Source organism: Diuraphis noxia, unplaced genomic scaffold (assembly GCF_037042655.1).
Source record: "Diuraphis noxia isolate RWA-SAM2 unplaced genomic scaffold, SU_Dnox_SAM2 contig0004, whole genome shotgun sequence".
Taxonomy (NCBI): Eukaryota; Metazoa; Arthropoda; class Insecta; order Hemiptera; family Aphididae; genus Diuraphis; species Diuraphis noxia.
In genome coordinates this window covers 69,891,243-69,910,115 of record NW_028301714.1, presented here as the reverse complement: position 1 = coordinate 69,910,115, position 18,873 = coordinate 69,891,243, and the positions used below count along the sequence as shown (strand labels likewise).

The 18,873-nt window shown below is 27.5% G+C and overlaps 3 protein-coding genes across 6 annotated transcripts; 1 reads left to right on the top strand and 2 right to left on the bottom strand.

Moving 5' to 3' along the window:
- Positions 1 to 2,879: 2,879 nt before the first annotated feature.
- LOC107167705 (dnaJ homolog subfamily C member 21) lies at positions 2,880 to 5,113 on the bottom strand. The gene is made up of 2 exons (XM_015516876.2): positions 4,783 to 5,113; positions 2,880 to 4,694 (listed from the first exon to the last, which is right to left on the bottom strand). Exon 2 carries the CDS (start codon positions 4,670 to 4,672, stop codon positions 2,954 to 2,956), a length of 1,719 nt encoding a protein of 572 aa, XP_015372362.2. The 5' UTR covers positions 4,673 to 4,694; positions 4,783 to 5,113; the 3' UTR covers positions 2,880 to 2,953.
- Positions 5,114 to 5,193: 80 nt separating this feature from the next.
- LOC107167725 (large ribosomal subunit protein mL63) lies at positions 5,194 to 10,558 on the top strand. The gene is made up of 3 exons (XM_015516897.2): positions 5,194 to 5,457; positions 9,985 to 10,096; positions 10,272 to 10,558. The coding sequence occupies exons 1-3, from the start codon at positions 5,402 to 5,404 to the stop codon at positions 10,422 to 10,424; spliced, it is 321 nt and encodes a 106-aa protein (XP_015372383.1). The 5' UTR covers positions 5,194 to 5,401; the 3' UTR covers positions 10,425 to 10,558.
- On the bottom strand, positions 10,456 to 18,729 carry LOC107167723 (apoptosis-inducing factor 3-like). Of its 4 annotated transcripts, none has more exons than XM_089227921.1 (12): positions 18,030 to 18,729; positions 14,709 to 14,956; positions 13,224 to 13,331; positions 12,992 to 13,052; positions 12,741 to 12,919; positions 12,494 to 12,667; positions 12,268 to 12,434; positions 11,862 to 11,986; positions 11,670 to 11,800; positions 11,257 to 11,588; positions 10,959 to 11,172; positions 10,456 to 10,871 (listed from the first exon to the last, which is right to left on the bottom strand). In XM_089227921.1, the coding sequence occupies exons 3-12, from the start codon at positions 13,297 to 13,299 to the stop codon at positions 10,636 to 10,638; spliced, it is 1,695 nt and encodes a 564-aa protein (XP_089084047.1). In that variant the 5' UTR covers positions 13,300 to 13,331; positions 14,709 to 14,956; positions 18,030 to 18,729; the 3' UTR covers positions 10,456 to 10,635. The 4 variants fall into 4 exon arrangements, with proteins under 4 accessions (XP_089084047.1, XP_015372380.2, XP_015372379.2 ...); XM_015516894.2 differs by lacking the exon at positions 14,709 to 14,956 and having other exon boundaries at positions 18,030 to 18,374; positions 18,453 to 18,729; XM_015516893.2 differs by lacking the exon at positions 14,709 to 14,956.
- Positions 18,730 to 18,873: the final 144 nt, after the last annotated feature.

Here is an 18,873-nt window from a genome sequence, read left to right as displayed (position 1 = left end):
ATTTGATGTTTAATAAAAGCTTCTTATTTTTCATATATTTTCTTCGTATTAAATCCTTTTCTTCTGCATTTTATGTAATTGGCAATAGTTTCAGAATTCAGATTGACTTCACAAGTAACACATCACCTAAGTTAGAGATTTAAGGATAGCTATACTATACATACTATTATACCTTTATGTTTTATACAGCCAGCTATTATACCTACCTATTCAAGTTTTTATTATAACACAGAATTTGGTGAACAGATATATGCATGACGTATAATAAATATCTGTATTAGGTAATGTATTTGTACATACCTACTATAACTACTTTAAAAAGCTGAATTAGTATACTAAATGTAGGTACCTAATATATGTTGCGTATTAACTGGTTTTATAATTCTAAATGAAAAAATAAAATATTACAAACATTATAGTATTTAATAATTAAAAAACGTTTTGACTTTGGAGTAAATTAAATAGGAGGGACGATGTCAAAAATCTCTGATAGGTAATACCGTTTTTTAGTTTGTTTTTTTCAAGTGATAAAATGAATGATTATTAAAATAGGGAGCAAGGTGTATGGCCCCTCCGCACTACTACATTATACCATTGATTATAGAATAGACTATATTAGAATAGATTATATTCTATAATCAATGATTATACATATAGGTGTATAAATCAATTTGATGTTAACTGGTAACTTACCTATTGTAAGCCATATATTGTTGGCCATAAGGTACAGGAATTAAATTTTACACATTATTTAAAACAAATTGTAAGTCCAGTTAACTGAATCAAATTGAAATCTTTTCTTTAAAACCTAAACAAATGCTCGAGAGGTAGTTTATACATTTACAAGGTTGAAACATCTAAAATAAAATCGTTAAAGTTTTTATAAATGATAAGATTACAAAATGTAAAAATGTGGTATATTATATTATAATGTTGAATAAATGTCTATTCATAAACAATTATCTAGATAAATTAATATAGATGACAGGAGATTTCAGATTTCACCTAGATAAGTCGCAACACCATACAGTAATAACTAGTGCCTGGAGTCTGGAATATTATAATATGCACTAAAAAATAAATATGAGGCAAATATGCAAAGCAAAAGTGTCAAAATATGTGTTATAATATGTAAAAATATGCTCAAATATGCATCATAAATTCAGGAACGGCACTAGGATTTGCGGGGCCCCGGGCAAAATAAATAACAGTCACATTACATATTATCCAAACTAATCTCTGAACAGTATAAAATATCATTTAAGAACTGCAGGGCCTTATTATAATTTTAAAATCGCGGGGCCCGGGGCAACTGCCCCGATTGTCCCCCCCCCCATCGCACAGGCCCTGCATAGATTTATATTACTTTAAACAACTACAAATATTAGAACAAATATAACAAAATTAGGAACGTTGGACTTTTCAATATCTAAATGAATTTAAAAAAAAAAACAAAACAATAGATATAAAAATGTATGTTTTTAAAAGTTTTTAAATAAATTAGAAGTGTTGGATTTATTTTTTTATTAGGATTTTATATTATATAAGGACCTTTCAATATCGTGTTAAAAATATTTTTTCACGCCATTATTTAAAAATTTCAATTTCTAAGAGGAAAACATGAAATAATTTGATTAGGTATTTACAAAGATTGTAAAAAATAAATATATGTTATAATAATATATAGGTACACTTGCATAAAAATATGACTCAATCATCTAAAAATGCAATTATTTGCAAAATTAAATTTGGTCTATTGAATCAGTAAGGTTTGAATTGTGGACATTTCGATTCCTTGTATATGAACAAGCAAATACATTAAACTTCGGTCTTTAGTAATAAACTAATAGCTAATTGTAATTCCTAATACACATTTTAAATTGCATAATATTTAAAAACCCTAAGAATTATTAAGCCATATTTTATGATCGTAGTATTAAATTACACTGCTTAATGACGTATCATTTAAAATTTGGATTCCGAGTGTATGGTCCGGACTAATATGGTTCGAAAAATATTTTATTCCATATTTATACGGTCCGCGTCTACACGGTGTTTGTGTTTTTTTCGGGAGTATACAGTCCGAGAATATACTTTCTGGATTTCTACGGTCCGATTATTTTGAAATTTTGGGATTATATGGTCCACCATAACGTGGTATGAAAAATATTTTAATCCGGATTTCTATGGTTCGAGACTTTACTGATTTTTTTCCGTAATTAAACTGTCCATGCGAATACATTCCAAGATTCTACGGCCTCCCAATTGTAAAACACTAAAATTAAAAAACGGGATATTTTTTTGACTTGAAAGTTAAAACTTTGAATTAGTATGTTGTATGTAGATTGTAGATCATCTATTTTTATTTATTAGTGTTATAAAAATTAACGACTACACAAATGTATGATAAATAGGTTCTGATGGCACCAATGTTTGCACTTGTTTGTATTTAATCAATGCACTTAGACAGCAAATAAAGTTTAATTAATTTATGTACTAACATGTGAGCTTTATTTAATATGTTGAAATATTAAAAAACTAACTTACAATTTTCTTAATGACAAAATTGACAACACTGTAGATGTAAGTAAATCAGTACAAAACAAAATGTTAAGTACATGATTTAACCTCTATATTCTATAATACAATATAGCATTATTGTATATAGGTACGGTACAATAGGTACATAATAAGTTTACCTATTCTAATAAACATTTTGATATTATATTTAATTATTTATAAAACAATTAAACGTTTTTATACTGAATTTTTCTCTATTAAAATGAAGAAGAAAATAGATACTTGATACAATCTATGTACTATAGACATTGAAATATAGGTTATATGAAACAACATTAAAAAAACAAGTAATAACAATATATTATACATATCAAAAGTTTTTAATTCATCAACCAAAATGCCAAAAAAAATAAAATATGCGATTTTGTAATAATTATTTTCCCTTTTTTTTACACTTGCGATCATTGACAACTTCTGTTTTTAGAACTGCATGGTTTGCATCTTTTATATGTTGATGTAGTTTATTTTTTGATGAAAATACTGATGAACAAACACCACACGCATGATTAGACTTTTTGATTTTGGGGGCTTCAACTAATTTTTGTTTTTTTTTGTTTTTTGTTGACTTGGTTGTTGTTGGTTCTTCTTGAAGTTGATTCTCCTTTGATTCTACTTCGGTCTCCACTTCTGGCACTGAATAATTATCAGCATCATCATTAGTCTTTCTAGCACTTATTAAAGTAACATTGTCTTTATGCTTTTTAGATGTCTGATGATTATGTAAAGCTTTTTCAGTTTTAAAAGACTGATCACATGTCAAACAGTATAATACATTAACTTCATCAATGGTCTGTGAATGTTTCTTTTTTCTTTTATTTGGTTTTCTTTTTATATTTGTTGTTTCTTCTTCACTACTTAAATCAGCTTCTAATACATCATCTGTATCAATATCATTTTGAACATTTAGTAGATTTATATTCTTTATTTTATTTTTATTTAATTCTTTTGCTTCAGCTTCACTACTTGAACTATTGCAAGACTCATTGCTATTATAACTATCATATTCTGCTTCATTTACAACACTTTCTTCATCAGAATCACTTTGATTATTGTCATCAGAAGAATTATTATTACTAACAGGTTCTTCATTATTCAGCAGTTTTTCGTCATTCAACATTTCGACTTTAATAAGGTCAATATTTTCTTTATGTTTTTTAGATTTTTCATGGTTTTGAAATGCTTTTTCAGTTTTAAACACTTTATTACAAGCCACACAGTATAAACAGTTAGCCATTTCATCATCTGAATCAAATTCATCACTACTACCGTATTCAGCAATTAGGCTTTCTTCAATCACCTTTAATTCCTCTTCTACATTAGAAAACTTTGACCAATCAGATTCTTTATAATTGGCCATTTCTTTTTGTTTGTCTTTTATTCTTTTTCGTCGAGCTTCTTCCATTCGCTTACTGTTTTCTGCTGATTTTAACTTAAGACTCTCGGCATATACTTTTAATCGTTTATCACGTTTACGTACAAACTCTATCAATGCTTGTATCTTATCATTACGCTCTTTTTTAGCTTTATCGCGAATTTTCTTGTTTTCTTTTTCCATTAATTTGACCACACGTCTGTTAGGGGCTTGTCGTATGTCATATTCATCTAACCATCCAAATGGTTTATGTGTGTTGAAACCACACCAAAAGTTGTAGAATGGCCGCACAATATCATTATAGTCACTGTCTGATCGACCAAATGTTGGAATATCATCAGGATCTATTTCAAAATAAACACTTTCTTCGGCCAATAACGTGTTAAATACCTCACGGTACACAGAATAAAATCCTTTATCGTCATCACCAAAGCCTTTGTAACAAGAAGGTGAAAAATACTTAAAAAGATTAAGTTCATTAACAGGAGTATCACCGCTATTAATAATATACTCGCGGTGGTTGTCATACCACTGGCGTTCACGTGGATCGCCTAGTACTTCATATGCTTGCTGAATTAGTTGAAACTGTTCTTTAGCTTCATCAACCCTATCTGGATTTTTGTCAGGATGCCACCTCAACGCTAATTTCTTGTACGATTTTTTCAAATCATCAGAAGAGACATCGCGAGACACTTCCAACACCTCATAAAAACACTTCATTGTTTTTTCACTCAAAATACGTCTATAAACAATTACACATAACAATATGAGTGAATAGAGGTCATTTGAAATAAAAAATTTCAAGTAGGTACATAAACATTAATATTTACCTGAAAATATATTCTTCAAAAATTTAATAATTTTCTGGTTGATCTGTTTTTGGTTTTAAATTAAATGAATACATTAAATTCTTAGGCTACAAATTTAAATTATTGTACAATAAGTCAACGGTAAAAGATAGCCGAGGACTAGAGGAGTAGAGGACTACGGACTACCGAGATCCGAAGATCCCAAGCACCTTAGCACCAAAACCTAAAGTTTGTAGTTTGTACTGTTTGTAGATAATATTAATTATTATCATTTATAATTTACAATAAACATTGCTGAGAATCTACCAATTACCATAGACAGTAAGTTGTGGTGGTGAGCAGTCAATCGAAAAGTGTTAAGTACAAGTGTTATCAGTTATCACTATACACCCGTCCCGCGGTCGGTCCGTGCTTAGATAATGAATATTTATTCTCGTGTGAATGTGTGATTGATAAGTGAAGTGAATACTTGAATAATCTTTATTCTTTAAATCTTAAGGCATACGAATTTACTTTTAAGCCGCCAACATCGGCACATCGCAGTTTACAGTCCTATACTTCAACTAGCCCTCCGTGCTAGTTATATACTTAAATAATATATTTTTTCTTTAAAACTATAAAGTTTACCAAATAATTCAATATGAGATTAACAGATGCGCTCTGGTCAAAACTACCAAGGGGTCATATTTTCAAAGGGTACGTGTAATTTTTCTATGAAATTATGTATTTATATCAATTCATTTTTAACCATACTATGATATGTGGATGTACAGTGTTACAATGGAAAACTCAATTGTATAACATCGACAAAAAATATAATATTAAGCCTGGTTCACACTAGGATGAACATTGTTGTCGAATATGATCGTTGAGAATGTTTCACCTAGTCTGGATGTGTTTCCTATGTGTGCGCGTACAACTCTAAAATGTTCGCTCAATAGGCGGTATTTGAACGAACATCAAAGAAAATGTTTGCTAACTCCGTCATCAGTATAGACGTGTTCGACAACAAATTTGCTATAAACTATAATTTATACATAAAAATATAAAATGTATATTTTATCTTTAAATTGATAAATATTTTTGAATAAATAATTATCTTTCAAAAAGTTCATAGAATAATTGATTATTAATCAAGTTTACCTACTTACCTTTATAGTATAGGTGAACACTATTTGAATTAGAATATTGATTTATTCAAAACTTCAAATTTTAATTTTAAATATCGAATGAAGGTTTAAAAAAATATGTAAATTGTTGTTTTTATTAAAATATTGGACTCAAATTATTATGATTGAACGTGGCTTATTTTTTCTAAAATTCAGTACAATATAAGTAAACTTTTAAAATTTATTAAAATTATGTAAAACTAGGTGTATCACATAGGTCATAAACTAATAATATAATTATTGTGCATTAAATACCTATACATATTATTATTTATTTAATTATTTGTATGAAACTATAACTTAAACTAGGTAGTTATTAATTTATTATTATTTAATGTTTATCAAAAAACATTTTTGTTGCTTGAGAAACTAACGATGTAAAAACAAACGCTGCACTTGCAATAATTATATCTTCGTCACTCATATTGAAAAAAAGCGGGTAAGTCGTGGATGTCGCTCTGCTGTACAGTAGGTTACAAGTGGGTTACTGTAATGGATGGAATTAAATTTGAATCCAATGATATTATTTCATTGAATACAAAAAACGATTCTGAGCGAAGACGGTTTATCTGTCTAGGAGGTATATAATAGATTTTTTAAATTTTCAAATCTTAGATATAAAAGGAAAAATTTTTGAATTGAATGAATTTCTAGCGTAAAATAATTTACGAATTTTCATGATTTTAACGTATGTTGTCAAAATTCAAACTTTGAATGCTTGTAAATATAAATTGTGACTATATTTTTCTTTTATTTTTCACCTGCTATTGTAAAAATATGTTAGGAGCCTTGTATTTAATTTTCAAATCTTAGATATAAAAAAAAAATTTTTTAAGAATTTTCGTGATTTTTACGTATGTTGTGAAAATTCAAACTTTGAATGCTTGTAAAAAAAATTGTGACTATGAATTTCTTTTATTTTTCAACTGCTATTGTAACAATATGTTAAAAGCCTTGTATTAATTTTTCAAACTTTTCTGCCTAACAAATAAATTTTTATTGATATTAATTTAAAAAAAACTAATAATGATCAAAAATTGCAAATACCTATGAATAGTTCAACTTAAGTCGAAAATTTTTGAAAATTGCATGGTGAATATAATATACTTATATAAACATTCGTTGAAAATTGCATGTGTCTATGGTCATTTGTTTTAAAGTTTTACATCAAAAACCAAAATCGATTTTGTCGAAAACTGATTTTGTGTAAATCTTCCCGTTTTTCCCTTAATTTTTAGTTTGTTTTTCTCTATTATTTAGAAAATTATTAAGAATTTTTTACTTTTGACCCCCCAACGTACCAACTAGATTCACTTTCTGCTCGAACGAGGTACTGAAGTCAAAAATCAAAGCACTTTAACTGCCCCCAAATGTGATGACAGACACAAAAAAAATAAAAAAAATAAAAACACACATCATGGTAAAATTAATACATTCATAGCTCCGCTCAGAATCTAAAAAAAAAAATTAAAACTGATAATTTTTTAGAAAAATTGGCAATTTGTTTGCTCCACACTAGATGTAGGTTCCAGCTAAAATTAAATAAATAATATGAATGCGAAATCTTTAAGTTCCTAATTTAAAAGGCGGGAAATCTTTGTGTATTTTTAACGAACATTTTAAAGTACAGTATCAAGTAGCATAATTGGTTCGTTGAGCCAGGAGACATTCTCAACGAACATGTTCGACAACAATGTTCATCCTAGTGTGGACCCGGCTTTATGTTACCAATTTTGGCCATGAATGAAAATTATAATCATTATTTTACATAAACGGATTTCATTTTTATGAAAGCTAGAATTTGCTAATTTAAAACAATCAACCTACTTAATTAATTTCAGTTTTTAATTATTTATATACTTTATTATAATCTAAATGACCAATGATTTATCTTTTGATCAACCTGAAATATTCTTCTGAAAGACTGTAATAACCTGTTATTACTTTGCTATCTACTTTTTCAATTACATTTTTTTCTATTTGCTTAAAATTTTAGTTGACTTATTTAAGAAAGAGAAATCCATTTATCAAGAATAGCATTTAATGGTTGATAAATTACTATAAAATAAGATTGGCACTTGTGTAATATGTCTTAGAAAATGTATGTTTATTTTAACCACACAATTATTATTATACCTAACTAGTTAAACGATTACCTATGTATATTATTAGATTATTTATATGAAAAACAAAATACTATATAACAGATTTATTTAACATCAAAAATTGAATTAGTAATAATTACTCGTCCAGCCAAAAAAGCGAATTAAAAATATCGAAAATAAAAATAATGAAGCTAAATTATACCAAAAAATAATGTATTGAATGTTTAGGGGAAAACTTATTTTTATAGTAAATATTAAATAGAGAATAGGGAATATATAATATAATCTTTTTTAGTCTCATTATTATTATGATTCAAGGTTACAAACATTCTATTTGAACTCTATTTTTTAAATTTGATTTTTGAGTTATGGAATTTATTAAGTCTAATAATAAATAAACTTTTACTCGTGAATAATAGTTATACAATTATACCTATAGAGAGGAAAAAATATACAAGGAATCAAAGTATTGGAAATGTATAGATATGCAATATAAAAGTCGATTAAAAACTACTAGTGATGATAAAATTAAAAAAGAGCCTTCAGAGCATAACCTGTTCCAGATATAATATGTAAATTAGAAGTTAAAAATGAAGTTGATAGAATTAAATCCCAAGCACTATCGTCACAAGATAACCCTCAATAAATAATTGCTTCATCACAATTAAATCCAGTGATATCAGGTGCATTACCCAAAATATCTAATTTAAAACATACGTTAAGAAGAGTACGCCAATATAATGGTGCTCAACGCACCTCCAAATCCTCAGTCACTTTTCAACCTCCAAATATTTGAAAGGTATACTTTAACTAAAGATGGAAGACAATTCATGCAGTACGATAGCGGCCCATCAGATGAACGTATTTTAATATTTTTTAATAAAGAAAATTTAGAATTAATGGAAAAATGTAATAATTGGTTCGTCAATGGTACATTTAAGTGCATCCCGACACTTATTACTCAAATTTACACTATACATGTATTGACAACCAATTTGTTGGTGCCTACTGTTTATATTAACTATTTAAGGTGCATATCATCCAACATTATGGGCTTTTATTGATGTGTTTAAAGGTCAGCAACATTTAGAGGACATCAAACAGGAACAGTTCATTGCTGGTGCCAAAAAACATAAAAAAATAATATATATATGTAAAAATTGTTTAGAAAAAATACGTAATTTAACCTTATCTTACAATACTAATTATTTAAAAGGTATCGCTTACAACTTAACTATGATTTTGTGAATATTTTTATACTTGTACTTATTATAATAATATTTTTTCACTATTTTTCTTTTCGATATTATGGCCTATAATCTCATCCAGCATAAAATTATATGCATTATATATTATATTAATGTATAATATATTATAATATACTATATATATTAGCATTGAAATATTAATAATGGCAATAAGAGATAACTGAAATTTACTATGTCGTTTCTTGTGTTAGATAACTGATTTACACAAAAACAATTCTATCCTTTTAAATTAAATAAGTGAAAGAGAAATATTACATAATTTTTAAACCTGTTCAATTCATGATCATTTATATATTTATTTTGTTTGCAACAATTTAAATTGAAGGTATTAATGGACCTACCTAATCAGTAAACAGTAATAATTATTATATTATATAAGCACACATTCTTTTTAATTTAATTTCGATATATATCAATTTGTATAACAGTAACTTCTAATGTTCTTAGTTCAAGCCCTAATAATAATACAAAAATATGAGTAGGTACTCGGAAGAAGTTTTTGTCGAAAATCCTTACATAGAAATTATGTCCAGAAAAACTTATATAGTAATAGTTTTTAAAAATTAATATTAAATAAAATTCTAGTTTTATAATATAGGTATTAGGTTTTAAACTAATATAGTTAAAAATTAATCAATATTTTGTTTACTAGTTTTACCTAATTCACTTGTTTTATTATAGTAAACATCGTCTGGTCAAACCAGTTACTGGATTAGATATACATAAAAAACTTAGAGATCTTCAACGAGAAGAACAAAACATGTTTTACCTCAGGCACTCATATTTGACCAAGGTAACTATGCATTGAAATAGATATTAGATAAATTTTCCTGTTAAAAATGATTTTTATATCAATATGTATTATACCATGATATATTAATTTACTAGTATTTAAATTGTTCGGGTCAACAGTTAATTTCAAACTTATATTAACGTAGTTTAGAATTTAAAGCTGTTTGCTATTATAGGAAGAGTCATATGGTCATTCAAAAGAACAAGGTCGTTTTGAAAAATGGATGAGGAAATGGAAAGTGTTGCAAGCAGAAAAATTTGGACAACACAAGTCAATTGAAAATCACTTAAGTCATCTTAGGTCATCAGATGGATGGGAAAGTTACTAAGAGCTTTCACAACAATTATGAAACAATTAGATTTTTTATAACATAGTTTGCATGTTTACTTTAACGTTTGTGAATGTATAAAGGAAAATAAAATGTAAAATTAATTAATGTGATTATAAACATTTAAATACATATACGACATGTTAAGTTACTAGTTAACAAAATATTGAAAAAAAATTAAGGTTATAATTTTAGTTCAAAGCACAGTTAATCATAGCCTGGTGCACACAACTGTATCTTCTTCCTTAGTCAACCATTTATTGTCAATCGCTTGATCTTTGTTCAATGTCCTACCACTTCCCAATAATTCAGCAAATTGAGCAGCGATTGGATCACTTCCAACTGTTGCAACTGCTACTACTTCATTTCCTTTGCAATAATATACAACAGCCTTGAAGTTCTCAAGATCACCATTAATTAGAACATCAGTGTAACCTCGGTTATATCCTTTAAAATTATAAAATAAGCATAATTTAAATTATTTACCATATTTAAAAAAAAAACCACACAATTAAAAAAAAAAAAGGTACATACCAGCAAATCTTATACTAGTTCCAAATAATGCTGTCCAGAAGAAGGGCACTGATTTAATAGGAGTTTTTTTACCAAGCATTTGTAAGGCAGCAACTTTTCCATGGTAAGTAGCTAATTGCCAATGACCTAAGGACGACTTTATATCGGAAGGGTAGATAGGAGCATTGGCAACATCTCCACCAGCAAAGATTCCTTTCACATTAGTTTCCAAATTCTATAAATTGAAACAAAAATTTTTTTTTTATGTTATCAGTTATTACTAAATCATTCAAGTATGGTTAAGAAAAAAAAATCACACCTTATCAACTTCAATTGTACCATTAGAAGAGTTAATCGCGACATTAGAACCAGCCAAAAATTCAACATTAGTCTTTGATCCAGTGGCCATGATGCATACGTCTGCCTTTAACTTTTGACCATCAGACAATTCTATTTCAGAAAGTCGATTATTGTAACCAATGTAATTTTTTACACTTGTTTTCATGTGAAACACAACTCCTTTGGATTCAAATAATTCCTGCACTCGTTCGCCTATTTCTTTTCCTAAACTTTCTTTGAAAGGTACATCACTGCGACCAATCACATGCACAGATTTTACTTTAGAAAAAGTTGCTGCAGCTAATTCCATACCTAAAATTATATTTTATTGTGTTCATTATTATTCAATTAATATTAATAATTTTAATTGAAGTTTAAAAATTTAAATCTTACCAATAAATGATGATCCAACAACGACTAAATGGCAATCAGACGACAAACTTTGATGGATTTTATGTGCATCATCGATTGTGCGCAATGTAAATACATTGTCATACTTGGAAACTTCTGGTGTAAAACGAGGCCTAAATATATGTAATTATTAGAAAAATAAATAGTAATTATTTTAGTACAATGGGTATTTACGTCATTCCACTGGCAATAAACAAAGCATCAAAAGTTAATAGTTCATTGTTTGATAAATATACAATTTTTGTACTTGTGTTGATCGATTCTACGCTAGTCTTAGTTAGAATTTCAATGTCTCCAGACTGAAAAATAGAAAGATTATAAAGTTGTTAAAACGTTACTAAGCAATAAACTAAACAAATTTTATTGCTTTTTGAAAAACTTGGTTATTTTATGGTAATACATATTGAAAAATATTAACCTGTAACAAACAACTTGACTTGAAAAAAAAATATTTATAACTTTTCTTTAAAAAGATAAAAATTAAGTACTGTAATTTTTGACTAAAAATAATGTTGTTATATTATGCAGTCAGTTTTAAAATATAACAAATTGCTTATAAAATTAAGAATAATTAACTTACATCATAAAACTGTTGAGAACGTAACAATATGCTATTGATTTCAGAACTTAAGGCTTTGCTAAGTTTGGTTCGGTCATATGGTAAATAACTGTCTTTAGTGATCAATATCAATCGACCATCATATCCTTCTTGTCTTAATTTCTCTACACATTCTGTACCAGCAGGTCCTGGAGCAAAAATTTAATGTTAATTTAAATTTGAATTGATGATAAAATAACTAAATTACCACTTCCAATGACAATGAATGTACGCTTGTTTTCTGGATTGCGTTTAGTTAATGGTTTCACAAATTTTGGATTTTCAAGTGCACACTTCTTGGCAGATATTTTTACATTGCCATTGGTTACAGAAACCTTAAAACTTGGAATACTATCTAAGCCAGGGAAATCCTCAATGTCACCTATTTATAAAAAAAATAAGGTTTTAAAGCACCTAAAAATTAACATCATATTTGTAATAAATATTTGTTTTACCAGTTTTTAAGTTAAAACAAGCACCATGCCAAGGACATCTTACAGTGCCATTCCCTAGAGCTCCTTTTACTAGAGGAGCGCCATAATGTGAACATTTTGATCCAACAGCAAAAAATGCATTATTTTGTTTAACAACTAAGACTTTGTTGCCATTGTTTCCAATCTCAAATTCTTGCATTCTATTATTTTTTATTAATAAAAATTAATGTTATTTTTAATGTTATGTACCAATATTAAAATTATTGATTTACCCGTTATCAGGAATGTCATTTTCTTTACATACAATTTGTTCGATGACATCATCATTAGAATCTGTAAATACATAAAACAATTTTCAACACATAAAATGAGTAATGAGCAAATTTACTATTTAAAATGAATATTCTTAAAAAGCGTTAAACAAAAAATTGCGTTTTAATGAAATAATAACTATCAAAAAGAAGCAAATGAAAAGAATACAATAAAATTTAAACAAACACACACCCGACATTGTTCTGCAAAACACACGCGATTGGGAATGTATACTACTTCTAAATACTAGTCTTCGAATAAATAACATTCAATCCCTGTATGAAATACCGGATTAATAGCCTGAAAGCATGCACATAAAAAAAAAAAATGAATCAACTTATTTTTTGTTTATAAAATAATGTGAACGAATTGAAAGTGATAGGAAATAATTTTAAATAGTTGATAAGTTATTGATGACTTGATAGCATTTTGCTAATCAAATGGTAAATGTTAATATTATTAGTATCCACGTATAAATAATATGTATTATATACATATACAAACATAATAAGTAATTAATTATATTGAATGTTATTTATGTGAGTATTATTGACCACGGTGAAATGATTTTTATAATAACTTATAATTTCAATGAATTGCAAAAGTGTTGTCAAACATAGATTTTGATGGCATTCACACCATGAAAGCATATGAAATAATTAGTTTATCATGCAAACATTTAAAGTTTATTTAGAATATTAAATAGTATTACAGTAAATAATATCTTTAAATAATTATTTACATTTTTAAGGTGCTATATTTAAAAATAGATATAATATAATCTAGATAAAATTACCAATTCATAAGAGAATAAAATCTTTTAAATTATATTTAAAAAAATAAATAATAAATATTTTAATATAGGTGATATTTTAACAACCTAATAATAATTATTGTATTTGTATAAAAAATAATAATAGATTAGGATTTATTTCTGAGGACAGCGTATATTAAATATATTATTATAATTTATTTGTGAATTTGGCAGGTATACTCCGAGGTATAGTAAAATGTTCTCTAACAAAGCATGTCACTTAAAATCAAAATAGATATACAGTAAAATCGAATGAATACCTGTGATAAAATAAAAAAAGCTTAAAATAAATGTAAACATTTTGAAAATTGCATTATACATGGAGAATAAAATTATAAAATTATTTTGTGAAAATTTCAAGTCTTCACAATTATTCTTTATAAAGAAAAATTAATTGCTGATTAACATTAAATCAAATTGCAATAAATTAGAATCTCTGAAAACATAAGTAAATTTAACCTAATATTAGAAAATGATACATTTAGTAGAGAGCACAGTGTATTGAAACTGATTATGGATTATGTCTCACACCAGAGTGGCAGAGTTAACACTAGGCTCTACATCTAAACATGATAGGATAAAAGTATCTTTTCCTCACAGATTTTTAGATTACATTCTATTTCATCATTTTAAACTCCTTACATAAACTTAAACTTTTTCATTATCAATCTCCATTTTACGGGTTTCTACCTAAAAGTCCGGCGAAAGAGAGTCCGACGAACAGAAGTCCGGTTACAAAAGTCCCACGAAAAAAAGTCCGATGTCATAAAAGTCCGGTTTATTTATTTACGAGGGGTAAACCACTATCGAAAATTATGTACACCAGATTATAAAGAATAAAGATTTTTATAACACTCTATTACCATAGTCAGCTGTTTTTTATGGCCATCGAGAAATTTGAACTTGGGAATATTTTTTTTGAAGATTCCATAATATTCTTCATATTGACTTTCTGAAATTAAATCGGGCAAAGTATTCCTAGCAAAATCTTCAGTACTGGAAATATCACTTGGTTGAAGCTTAAATTTAAAATTCCTTTCAGCTTCTTCAAATGGGTGAATGGGTCTTCATTCTTTGAGTTAATATTATTTAATTCCTCCACGATAATAATCTATTAAAATAATATTATAAATATGCACTAAAAATATGCACTAAAAATAAAATAAAAGCACTTAAAAAGGTCATTAAAAAAAGGATTTATTCGTATAAATATAAAAAACATTGTAATTTATTTATAATTATTTGGTACTTAATTAAAAAAAAAGATAATAAAAATAATAATATAAAAATATAACTACATGGTTTTCGATTTATTGGGTATCTTTAAACCGGACTTTTTTTTGCGGGACTTTTATGACCGGGCTTTTGTTCGGTGATTCCCATTTTACTTATATGGAATTTTTAAGAAATAAACCTAAATGTGGTCAGTACATGATGCAACGAGGAAAATTTTTGTTTACACTAAAATATGATTAAAAACTGAGATGGGATGAGGGAACTACAAATTCTCGTAATTGCGCCTATATGCTAATACCAAGAAAAAATATTAGTTTATTCAGATTTTTCTGTAAATTAATAGGTAATAAATATAAAAAAATCTAAGGCTATAATTATTAAGAAATTCTGATTACTTAAGAAATTACATTAGTATATTCTAAATTTTATATTTACCTACTTAGTATCAATTAGTTTAGTTCTACAAGTTACATTAATTAAAAAATATAAAAAACTAGTATACCCACGCAAATAAAAGAAAATTTTAGGGAAATATTTGAAATAAATTGTTGCTTGCCATTGTACTTAAGGAATTGTTTGAATAAATATATAATATTTGTGCTAAATAAATGGTATACTATTGTACGACAGGTACTACTTTGGAAGCATCTATGCATTTATAACACAATATAAATTGCCTACAATAATTATACATTTATGAAATCATTAAGTAATTATCAGTCATAAACACATAAATAAGTTGAAAATTTAAAAAATCCTTAAATATCTGTAGGTAAATGATATAATAAATTTAAAAAATATATGAATTAAATAAGTATTATTTTTTGTTTTAGAAATTTTAACAAAACAAAACACAAAATATCTTATTTTGTTTATTTTAGAAACCAAATAGGAAATAGTTAATTAATAACAATTAATTAGTGATAACTATTAATGGCACCTATATAGGTACTAAAAATAATGTAAGTATAGTATGTAGAAAAACTGTAGTCATGTGTATACTATTGTTCATACTTTTTAAATAAACTCAGTTCATCTGATAGTTGAAAAATATGCACTTTGTTAAAGTTTACTTGTATATGTACTTTAATCATGTAATAAAATAACAAATTTTATAGATACGAGTTAATTTGTTTTGTCTTGAATAATTCTAAAATATTGCGTTTAAAATAACTAACAAATAACAACTGATACTTAAACACCTATTTAAAATTTCAATTTAGATCAACATGGGTTTTAACCATTGATTGATATATTATGTAGGTTTTTGCAGTAGGCGATTATATTATTTGTAGTTTTAAATGAAAAAAGTATACATTTTAAGTATAAATAAACCTATTGAAAATAGTGTCCATTTAGCAATCATTAAAATATCTTATTAAATACAGGAGCATAAAAATACAACTATTTTGACATTTGGTATTTGAAAATTCTATATTTTTATTGCTATTTAATGTCATTACAAACAATTAAGTACATTTGAAGTGTTTAATGAATGCATAATAATAATAATGAAAGTAGGTAGTGAGGTAGGTAGGCTAGAACAAACAAAAATGTTGCCCTCTCGCCCTTCTCAAATATTTTAAAAATAATTAAATACCTATTATGTTCAAATAATTTAAAATTTATATCATGCATAGCTAATCTCATACCTAGTAAACGTAATAGTTTGTATTATAGAGCTTTAAATGTTAATGAATAAAGCAATGAGGTATGGACATGTAGACAATACGGGTTCGGGTGGCAGTATTGTGCTAAACAGTTCCCACCCGTTCCCAGTATATAAAAGGAAAAAAAAAGGTATGAACATGTAAAGCCTAAGATAAAATAAATACATACCTACCTAATTCTATTTCAAATTTAAAAATAAACAATTACCTATAAATAATTATAGTAAGTATACTCAAGTATAAATATTCAACTATCAGTAATAATTAATTAGGTATTTTTTTATAGAACAAGTAGGTTAATATAGGTGTATCATAAATAGTTGTGGTGGATTATTACATGTAGATAATATGAAAAAAGTTAAAGTTCACGATTATTTTTTATACAATATAATTGTATAATTAAGTAAGTAATTGATAATATTTGAAAAATGTTATGATAAACAATTACATAAATTTGTAAAAAAAAAAACTGCAATACCAACTCACATAACATGAGAGCATGTTGAATATATTAGGTAGGTAAATGTAATTACATTTATAGACAACTGTAGTTTGACCTATGTTTTAACAACAAAAGGAATTATTAATTTATTCTAAATGTTCTAAACTAATATACTCATAATCCCAATGCTTAATCATTTTAATACACATGTACAAATGTATAAAATACACCAATAACATGATGTAATAGATATAGGTTGAAGTATGGCATATAGTTATTCAAAAAAATTATAAATTTGTTATCTTCTAGACTTTTTAAAGTTAAATATGAGGTTGAATACATTAAAAAAGTTCATTTTTTAATGAGTATTCTTATTTCTAAGCTGAATTCATGATTGGCATTTATACATTTTATCATTTTTTGACGGTACTTATGTTAGGTTACACATATTTAAAGGTTTTGTAATAATCATTTGTGAAATTAGAATCATAACTTTTCAATGTTTGGTGTGCAAAATACACAGGTTGTAGCCAATGTTTTAAGTAGCAATTGTACCAAATAATTGGTTATCATTAGTTGGATAGGTCTGCATAATAATATGAATAGAGCGTACTAAGAGATCATATATAATGCCAGACAGTTGCAAGTAGTACAGCTGTAGATAGTTACTCGAGATCGAGATATAACCCCACTGAAAAGCTTTGGAAAACTTAAGCACAACCGGGTATGATATAATGGAAACAGTTTGAGTGGAAAAACGGCGATGGCGGAGTCTTAATTTATAGGTATTTTATTATCGGCCGTAAAACATGTAATAAAAAAATACGAAAACTCACCTTCGGTGCTCTTGGACGCTATCGAGCCCATTTGACAGCTCGGAGTCGACTATTGGCGGCGGATCGGCGATGTGGTAAAAGTTCGGTGGCAGTAGGAAAGCACTATTACTTTCCACAGCGATTATCGTAGCGATCTTGTATATTATTATTATTATTACGTATCGCCGTTCACTCTGGGCATAACTACTGCGTACTTATGCCTATATAGATCTATGACGTATGAGGTACGAGCAAATTATTATTATAAGACAGGTCGAGTGGAGAGATTTCGTCGTTGTCGAATGCCAACGGGTGAATGTGTGTGAGAGCTCTGAGAGTATCGTCGCCGTGACCGTGTGCGCGCGTCTATGGCCACGAGAAATAATATTATTACGAAAGAAAATCAAAAAAAACCAATAATAATTAGAATATAATGATAATTACGGCCAGGTGGGGCGGAAAGCGCATTGACTAGAGAGAACTGATAGACTGACACCGTCCACTGTCGTGTCCAGTCGAATCGTTATTATGATTTATGACCGAACGTCCACGCCGAGACCCCAGAGACCTTGAAACTCGATCGGTAGGCGGTGCGACCAATACCTCCAATGTCGTCGATTATTATAATGATTTATTGTAATTTTTTAAAAACGATTACGACAGTCGCTCGCCTATCGGTTTTCTGGCTATCTATAATAATAATATTATTATTATTCAGTGAATAATAGCATTGATTATCTATTCTATAATCAATGATAATAGTGAACTTATTCACGCAATGGCACCAGCGCTGTACGGGATTTTCGTCCCAGACGTGTCCTAGTCGTCCTACAGTTTGTTTTGCTATCGAAACATTCGAAACTGA

Coding starts and splice junctions, on each gene's coding strand:
- LOC107167705 (XM_015516876.2), bottom strand. CDS start 4,672: ATGAAGTGTTTTTATGAGGTGTTGGAAGTGTCTCGCGATGTCTCTTCT.
- LOC107167723 (XM_089227921.1), bottom strand. CDS start 13,299: ATGTTATTTATTCGAAGACTAGTATTTAGAAGTAGTATACATTCCCAA. Junction 11,589..11,669: donor TGTTGGATCATCATTTATTG/GTAAGATTTAAA, acceptor ATATAATTTTAG/GTATGGAATTAGCTGCAGCA. Junction 11,173..11,256: donor GTACAATTGAAGTTGATAAG/GTGTGATTTTTT, acceptor TTCAATTTATAG/AATTTGGAAACTAATGTGAA.
- LOC107167725 (XM_015516897.2), top strand. CDS start 5,402: ATGAGATTAACAGATGCGCTCTGGTCAAAACTACCAAGGGGTCATATT. Junction 5,458..9,984: donor AGGGGTCATATTTTCAAAGG/GTACGTGTAATT, acceptor GTTTTATTATAG/TAAACATCGTCTGGTCAAAC. Junction 10,097..10,271: donor GGCACTCATATTTGACCAAG/GTAACTATGCAT, acceptor TTGCTATTATAG/GAAGAGTCATATGGTCATTC.